Source organism: Scylla paramamosain, chromosome 8, assembly GCF_035594125.1.
Source record: "Scylla paramamosain isolate STU-SP2022 chromosome 8, ASM3559412v1, whole genome shotgun sequence".
Lineage (NCBI taxonomy): Eukaryota > Metazoa > Arthropoda > Malacostraca > Decapoda > Portunidae > Scylla > Scylla paramamosain.
This window is the reverse complement of record NC_087158.1, coordinates 2,230,887-2,240,000: the sequence shown is the minus strand read 5'-3', so window position 1 is coordinate 2,240,000 and position 9,114 is coordinate 2,230,887. Positions and strand designations below refer to the sequence as shown.

At 40.9% G+C, this 9,114-nt stretch overlaps 1 protein-coding gene across 4 annotated transcripts in view; it reads left to right on the top strand.

Annotated features, from left to right (window-relative positions):
• Window positions 1–9,114, top strand: part of LOC135102691 (insulin-like growth factor-binding protein complex acid labile subunit) — a 207,580-nt gene that overhangs the window by 191,165 nt on the left and 7,301 nt on the right. For 3 of the 4 annotated variants that reach the window (XM_064008097.1, XM_064008095.1, XM_064008096.1), the window contains 3 exons: window positions 6,912–7,298; window positions 7,644–7,798; window positions 8,748–8,877. In XM_064008097.1, the coding sequence (XP_063864167.1) occupies window positions 6,921–7,298; window positions 7,644–7,798; window positions 8,748–8,877 (663 nt within the window). In that variant the 5' untranslated portion in view covers window positions 6,912–6,920. Of the gene's footprint in view, window positions 1–5,576; window positions 5,735–6,911; window positions 7,299–7,643; window positions 7,799–8,747; window positions 8,878–9,114 lie in introns of those variants that run through there. The other variant, XM_064008098.1, reaches the window with a different exon arrangement.

The window sequence follows — 9,114 nt, the reverse complement described above, 5'->3', positions numbered from 1 at the left end:
CTCCCTCGCCCTGCCTCACGCTGCCTCATTCTTACCCTGCTTCACCCTCATGCTTGCCTCTGCCTGCCTTGCCCAGCCTCTGCCTTGTCCTTAACCTGCTTCACCCTTCCCCTGCCTCTCCCAGCGCCAGTGTTGTGGAGAAGCACGTTCCCATAAGAGTTTGTTGATTTGCTGCGAGTAGTTTTGTGGAAAAGTAGTAAATTGTGTTGCTTTGTTACTCGTGCTGCCGTGAGAGAGAGAGAGAGAGAGAGAGAGAGAGAGAGAGAGAGAGAGAGAGAGAGAGGAGGGGGTTCTCAGGGGAAATAAGGACCACAACAGTCACCTTGCCAGAAGTAAACCTCGTGGGACTGGACACCTCTCCTCTCCCCTGTGTGTCCACCTCCTCCTCCTCCTCCTCCTCCTCCTCCTCCTCCTCCTCCTCCTCCTCCTCCTCCTCCTCCTGTCTCATAGTTTTGTTAAGGTCTTCACCACCTCTCTCTCTCTCTCTCTCTCTCTCTCTCTCTCTCTCTCTCTCTCTCTCTCTCTCTCTCTCTCTCTCTCTCTCTCTCTCTCTCTCTCTCTCTCTCTCTCTCTCTCTCTCCCCTGTCTTTCGTAATCATCTCTCTCTTCACTCCTGCATCCTCCCTTCCCTTCCCTTCCCTTCTCTCTCCCCTTCTTTCCCTTCTTCCTTTCTCTCTGCTGTTCAGTAACCGTATTGCATTTTGCTCTCTCTCTCTCTCTCTCTCTCTCTCTCTCTCTCTCTCTCTCTCTCTCTCTCTCTCTCTCTCTCTCTCTCTCTCTCTCTCTCTCTCTCTCTCTCTCTCTCTCTCTCTCTCTCTCTCTCTCTCTCTCTCTCTCTCTCTCACAGTAACTAACAAACTACCTACTTATCTTTGTCTATGTGTGTATCTATCTATCTATCTATCTATCTATCTATATTATCTGTCTATCTCTGTCTATCTATCTAGCTATCTATCTAGCTAACTACCACAGTAATCACACGCCTTCTTTACCAGTCTTTCTTCAGGCGTTCCACTACCTTCGTCAGCAGTAAATTTTCTCCTTTCTTTTATCTTCACTAATAAGATTACTTTTTTTTTTTATTAGAGATAGAAAAAGAGAGAGGGAGAGGGCGAGGAGTTGTGAGAGGGGGTATAACTAGTTTCTCTCTCTCTCTCTCTCTCTCTCTCTCTCTCTCTCTCTCTCTCTCTCTCTCTCTCTCTCTCTCTCTCTCTCTCTCTCTCTCTCTCTCTCTCTCTCTCTCTCTCTCTCTCTCTCTTCCATTTTTCCTTCTTTTTTTTTCCCCCTCTCGTTTGTAACACGTAATTTTTTGGATTATTTTTCTTCTGCACTAATTCTTTTGGAGACTCGTGCCTGAGGTGATAAAGGGAGGAGGAGGAGGAAGAAGAAGAAGAAGAAGAAGAAGAAGAAGAAGAAGAAGAAGAAACAAGTGGAAGAATAGTTGGAGGTGGGATAGAAATAAAAAAAACGAGAGAGAGAGAGAGAGAGAGAGAGAGAGAGAGAGAGAGAGAGAGAGAGAGAGAGAGAGAGAGAGTAGGCCTATAAAATGAGAGGAGGCCAATTATGAGCAGTCTCTGGCCACATAACCTCAGGGGATATCGCCCCCCGGGGAGCCTCCTTGCTTTGTTATGCAACACTAATCCCCTCCCCTCCCCCCTCTTCCCTTGTCCCCATCTGTCACCCCCCTCCTTTCATCTCCCCATCATCCCTCTGTCCCTTACGTCATTCCCTTTTCATCCTTTTCTTTAGTTCTCTCTCATTTCCTCTCTTCCTTTCTCTTTGTCACTCTCCTCTTTCTTCTCTTCCTTTCTCCTCTTCTCTCCTTCATCATCTCTGTCTCTTTTCTATTTTCTCTTTTCCTCGCTGTCATTATCCTTTTCCTCTTTTCTTTCTTTGAATTTCTCCCTTTTCCTCTTTATCCTCACTGTCACTTCCTCTTCCTCTCTCCTCCCTTTCCTTCAGCTCTCCCACATTTCCTCTTTTGTCTTTCCCTTCTCCCTTTCTTCCCTCTTCCACGGTTCTTCCTTTCTCCTTTCATCTCTTCCCCTCCCTTTCTCGATATCACCATTCTTTTCTTCCGTCATTTTCTTTCACCATTCCTTCTCTTCTTCTTCTCTTCTCCTATTCTCCCCTCTTCTTCCCTCACCGTTACTCCTTCTCCCCTTCTCCTTCCTTTCCTCAACTCTCATTTCCTCTTTTCCACTCAATCATTCCCCTTTTTCTTCTTTACTCGCTTTAAACTTCTTACTTTTCTGCTCCCCATCACTTTCATTTCTCCCCTTTTCCCCTTCTTTCGTCTTCCTCTCGTCTCCCCTCGTCTTTCTTTCTTCCTTATTCTCTTCTCTCTTCTCCTGACATCACTCTATGCTCTTTTATTTTTATTTTTTTATTGTCTCCTTTTCTCCTCCCCCTCGTCTCCCCTCGTCTCCCCTCGCCCCGCAATGAGCCGTCAGTGAGTGCACCGCCGGAGTGCTTTCAAGGGAGCCTCATTCCGCCCTTCCTTAACGATCCTAGCCGCCTTAGACTCCTGCCTCCTGCTGGGGTGGTGGTGGTGAGGCTGCTGGTGGTGGTGGTGGTGGTTGTTGTTGTTGTTGTTGTTGTTGTTGTTGTTGTTGTTGTTGTTGTTGTTTTGTTTCTTCTTCTTCTTCTTCTTCTTCTTCTTCTTCTTCTTCTTCTTCTTCTTCTTCTTCTTCTTCTTCTTCTTCTTCTTCTTCTTCTTCTTCTTCTTCTTCTTCTTCTTCTTCTTCTTCTTCTTCTTCTTCTTCTTCTTCTTCTTCTTCTTCTTCTTCTTCTTCTTCTTCTTCTTCTTCTTCTTCTTGTGGCGGTGGTGGTGGTAGTAGTAATTGTAGAAATAAACAATGACGTCATATGGCGCCTTGTAGGAGGAGGAGGAGAAGAAGAAGAAGAAGAAGAAGAAGAAGAAGAAGAAGAAGGACCTAAAAAAAAAAGAAATGCAAAAACTCTCAATTCATTTAATCTCATGAGAGAGAGAGAGAGAGAGAGAGAGAGAGAGAGAGAGAGAGAGAGAGAGAGAGAGAGAGAGAGAGAGACTGTTGCGAAGTAAGAAAAGAAACAAATGAGAAAAAGAAAAGGAAAGAAAGAAAGAAAGAAAGAAAGGAAGAAAACCAAACGCCAACCCATAAAGAAATAAAACTACATGGTCAGCTTCTTCTTCTTCTTCTTCTTCTTCTTCTTCTTCTTCTTCTTCTTCTTCTTCTTCTTCTTCTTCTTCTTCTTCTTCTTCTTCTTCTTCTTCTTCTTCTTCTTCTTCTTCTTCTTCTTCTTCTTCTTCTTCTTCTTCTTCTTCTTCTTCTTCTTCTTCTTCTTCTTCTTCTTCTTCTTCTTCTTCTTCTTCTTCTTCTTCTTCTTCTTCTTCTTCTTCTTCTTCTTCTTCTTCTTCTTCTTCTTCTTCTTCTTCTTCTTCTTCTTCTTCTTCTTCTTCTTCTTCTTCTTCTTCTTCTTCTTCTTCTTCTTCTTCTTCTTCTTCCACTTGTGTTTAATTGTTTGCCAATGAGCATGAATCTCTCTCTCTCTCTCTCTCTCTCTCTCTCTCTCTCTCTCTCTCTCTCTCTCTCTCTCTCTCTCTCTCTCTCTCTCTCTCTCTCTCTCTCTCTCTCTCTCTCTCTCATTGCCACTTATGTTGAAGTTTAGCGTTTTTCTTTCTTTCATTTATATTTTGATTTCTTTTTTTTTTTTTCGTTTCGTCCATTATTCATTTTATTTTCCAGTTTTTCTTCACCGTCTCCATTTTATATCATCCAAGATTTTTTTTTTTTTTTGTCCTTTTTTTCTCTCTTCATCGTTCTATTTCACTTTTCTCACTGTACTTTCCTATCCATTATTTATTTTCTTCCTCCTTTTTCTTCCTTTCTTCATCGTTTCACCGTACAGTGACCAAGAATTCTCTTTTTCCATTATTTTTTTATCCTTTTTCTGTATTTAACGTCTTATTTCTCGATTTCTTTTCTTCCCCTTTCTTTTCTTCCCCTTTCTTTTCTTCCCCTTCAAAATATTTCTTTTTACAAAACTTTCTTCTCCCGTTTCTTCTTACCATCTCTTTTCTTCCTCGCCACGGTTTTAATACTTCTCGACTTTTCTTCTTATTTTTTTTTGTTCCACCATCTTCTCATTTCTTCACCTTCATTTTTCTTTCTTTTCGTGATTTTCCTCTTTTCCAATCTTCGTTTTTCTCCTTTATCGTCAAAACCTTAACTTTTCACTTTTTTCATTTGGTTTTCTTCCACTGTCATCTACCTCTTTGACCCTCCCTCCCTCCCTCCCTTCCTTCATTCCTTCCTCTCTTCCTTCCTTTTCTTCTACTATCATCACCCATTTGATCCTTCCTTCCTTCCTTCCTTTCTTCCTTCTTCACTTCCTTCCTTTCTTTCTTTCTCTTTTTTTTCTTCCTTCTACCAACAAATCCACGTGGCAGAGAAGAAAGACGAAGAAGAGGAGGAGGAGGAGGAGGATCATTAGCTAATTATGGGAAAGGTCTTCTTGACTCGACGCAGGTGACTTAAATTCTTCCAAGTTCCAGTAATTTACACTTTGCCCAGGTAGATAGATTCCGCCTCCTCTCCCTCGTGGCAGTCACTCTAATTATTCCTTGACCCTCCCTCTCCCTCTCTCTCCCTCTCTCCTCTCTCCCTCTCCCTCTCCCCCTCTCCATGGCTCTCTGGCAGCGACACTCACTCCTAACGCCACCTGTGGAAGGGTTACAGTGCCTTGGTCGTGGTAGCCAGGTATTAATTAGCGGCGGTGGGTTGGCGGGGAAGTAAAAGTTGGTGGTGGTGGTGGTGGTGGTGGTGGTGGTGGTGGTGGTGGTGACTTCCTAACTTCTTCGTGTTGGGGGTCCTTTCTTTGATCGTCTTTTGTTTTTGGTTTGTTTGTTTTTTTCTTTTCTTTTTTTGTCTTATCTTGTCGTGTGTGTGTGTGTGTGTGTGTGTGTGTGTGTGTGTGTGTGTGTGTGTGTGTGTGTGTGTGTGTGTGTGTGTGTGTTTCTCTCTCTCTCTCTCTCTCTCTCTCTCTCTCTCTCTCTCTCTCTCTCTCTCTCTCTCTCTCTCTCTCTCTCTCTCTCTCTCTCTCTCTCTCTCTCTCTCTCTCTCTCTCTGCTAGTAAAACAAAACATTCCTTGTATGAAAAGTAGAGAGAGAGAGAGAGAGAGAGAGAGAGAGAGAGAGAGAGAGAGAGAGAGAGAGAGAGAGAATGTTCAATATCGTAACTATAATAACTGTAATGAAAGCTCAGGGTATCGTATCACCACCACAACCGTACACGCAAAACCGAAAAGTATCGTACGCAGCTTAACTCCACAACTTAAACCAAACTTAACATCTCGCTTTGAATAAAATAATATTAAAGAAAGGAAATAGAAAGAAAACAAACAAGCAAGGAACGCAATAAAATGAAAGCAAACTAAAGTACATACGCCAAATAGTATTAAGACACGGAGGAAGATAAGAGAGAGAGAGATAACCTTATCTTTCTCGTGGGTGGTGGTGGTGGTGGTGGTGGCAGTGGCAGTAGTAGTAGTGATGGTGGTGCTGGTCAGTTGTCCATACATGGGGTCAGTTGTATAGTGTGTATGGTACTGCTCGCTGTGTATGGTGCCTGTATAGTGTATATGGTGCCACTCAAGCCTTCACTGGCCCTGAGTTTTTACTGGAGTATGGCGTCAGTGTGGTGTCTAAGGCGCCGTGATCTGGAGGCGAGGGAGTGAAGGGCATGAATGAAGGTATGAATGACACGCCACTGTGGATTCAAGGACGTGTTGTAGTTGCGTGCTGTAGTGTCAGGGCTCTTTAACGGGGTCATGGTTCTTCTGTGTCTTTTTAAATTAAGTTTTTGGGAATAAAAAGAGACGAAACTAAAGGTTTGTGAATCAAAACAATATGCAAAGGTAAGGTGGTTCTTGATATTAGTTTGTTTGTTTGTTTGTTTGTTTGTTTGTTTGTTTTTAATGAAACTTGACAAACATAATAAAGGGCAAAATACGTACATATGCTCTATTATTGAAAGATTTAACAGGGAAAAAAATAATTAATGAAGATTTAACTAAAAACACTAGTGAAACAAAAATACACGTAGCTATGTCTGTGAAATTAAACTTTTTTTTATTACTGTTGATGTTATTATTATTATTATTATTATTATTATTATTATTATTATTATTATTATTATTATTATTGTTATTATTATTTTTATTTTTATTTTTATTATTATTATTATTATTATTATTATTATTATTATTATTATTATTATTATTATTATTATTATCGTTACCGTTATTGTTAGTACTACAACTACTACTGCTACTGTTATCATCATCATCATCATCATCATCATCATCATCATCGTCATCGTTGCCGTCACTGTCCCATCACCAGCAATAGGCCTACCAAGCCTCCCACATACACATTCCCGGAAGTGTGAGATAAAGGCTTCTTATCTCACGCCACGCAATGCAATAACCCACGGGGATGGAGTGGCGGAGGACGTGCTGCTCTGTATCGCAAGGACCCTGATCTGGGAGCCACGGGGTGTCCTCTGCGGGGCGTGGAGGAAGCTGGAAACTGGGAGTGTGAATGAAGCTGTGGGTTAGGTATTGGAATTGTTTGGGAAGGGAGCCAGAGATTATCATGTTTCGGGGAGGGATTTTGGAAAGGGTTGCAGTTATCACAGTCTGCAGCAGATGGCTAATGTGTCATACGAAATGTTTCAGAAACTTTTTTTTTTATTATTATTTTTTTTTTTTTAGGTCGCCGTTTCCATACTAGGTTGCTTGCTCGCAAGTGTCTTCGAAAATTTTATAAAAAAAAAAAAAAAAAAAAAGACGTCTTGCAGATGTGTCATTTCATGTGTAACTGTGTAGAGTGTGCTGGAAAGTGCATTAAGTGATCCCTTCCTTGCAGACCTGAATCATGGCCAGCCTCAGACGGCAGAAGAAACACAGCGAGGAAGTGGCAGAGGCAGGCCCTGAGAGGTGTGAGGCCCAGCAGGCGCCACACACACACCGCCGCCGCCTGCGTCACCCCGCCACCACCAAGTACCACAGAGCCAAGCACAGACCCCCACCCCCCTCTCACAGACACTCGCCCCCTCCAACACTCCAGTCAGACGCCCCCCTCCCCGTCCGCCTCGCCTGCACCACGTCACCTTCACTCAGTCTGCTGTGGCGGCAGCCTGCTTCCCTGCCACAGATGACTCTTTCACCGTTTGCCTTCTGCCTCCTCCTGGTGGGGTCTCTGGTGCCGCCCTCGGCCGCCATCTGCCCCGGCAACTGTACTTGTGATGTCGACGTAAGAATGTTACACCTGTCTTGATTTAGATTTTGTAATTTGTTTTCAAATTACCCTCACATTTTTTACGCAGCCATTAATTTACACACGTCTACACTTCTTGTTTTCAAATAACACGCACGTTCCTATGCATGTACTCATTCCTATAAAACGCATGTCTATATTTTCTCGTTTACAAATTACACATGTGTTTCTTCACTTTTTATACATTATTTGACAAGTGTGTCAGTACTTCCTGCTGTTATTATTATTCTGTTTAGTCTCACATATTTATTTTGTTTCATTTATTTCTTACTTTTTAATTTATTTATTTACTGACTTACTCATTATTTCTCTCCCACACAGTCCTTCGTGGTGCGGTGCAAGCCCTCCAACATCGACGTGATGCCCCTCACCTTCCACCCCAAGCTGCAGCAACTCACCATGTACGGCACAGAGATCCACACGCTGGACATCAACTCTTTCACCTGGTACGAGGACCTCAGGCACGTCAATCTCAGGTAAATCACGAATCGCGCCAACCAGCTCGAGATCAGTCTCTTGCACTTTTTTTCTTTCTTTCTAACAGGGATACATAACGGTATTTTATTTATTTATTTTTTTTCACAGTAGGAAGGCTAACCAAGAGCAAAAAAAAAAAAATATATATATATATATATATATATATATATATATATATATATATATATATATATATATATATATATATATATATATATATATATATATATATATATATATAAGAAAAATAATAATAAAGGTTCATTCAGGTGGCAGTCCTATATTAAGGAAAGAAGAAAAGGTCCAAAAAGGGAGTCTTGAAAGAATTTGGGAAAGCACATTCCTAGAAAGTAGTTTTTGGGGACGATGTTTATTTTTTTAGGTACATAAAAGAAAAAAAAGAAGGAAATGAAGGTAAATGACAACATAATGGAGCTCAAGCTGTTTTTTTTTTTTTTTTATCATGCTGTATCACTTTCTCACTTCCTTTTCAGCTGAAATAAAGAAAATAAAATCACATAAAAAATAACAAAAGAAAATAATTATAGTAATAAAAAAATAATCATAAAAATCCCACATCAATTAACTTAGAGTAAAAACAGCACTGCACATTTACTACTTCCATGTATAACTTCCTTCAAAGTGCACTCCAAGTCCAAACATGAACTGCTGTGTCCTCAGTTAATAAAAAAAATTATAATAAAAGTCCCACATCAATTAACTTAACAATAAAATAAAAATCCCACATTAATTAACTTAAGAGAAAAACAGCACTCCACATTTACTACTTCCATGTATATTTTCTTTCAAAGTACTCTCCTAGTCCAAACATGAACCACTGTGTCCCATATCAAGAGGTCCTCAATTAATCTTATAATCCTCACATTGTAAATAGTAGATTTACCAACTTTTTTTTTTTCCACTGACATTTTTTTTGTTACATTTCAGCAAAAACATGATAACTGAAGTGATGCCAGACACTTTTAAGAAGCAAAAGTTCCTGGAGGAGCTTCACTTAGCACAGAACAATATCAGCAAACTAACGAAAGAAATGTTTGTGGGACTCTCCAACCTCATCGTAAGTTTTGTGGGGTGTCACTACTGCGCCAGTGTTACCGTCTACCTTCTTCTTCTTCTTCTTCTTCTTCTTCTTCTTCTTCTTCTTCTTCTTCTTCTTCTTCTTCTTCTTCTTCTTCTTCTTCTTCTTCTTCTTCTTCTTCTTCTTCTTCTTCTTCTTCTTCTTCTTCTTCTTCTTCTTCTTCTTCTTCTTCTTCTTCTTCTTCTTCTTCTTCTTCTTCTTCTTCTTCTTCTTCTT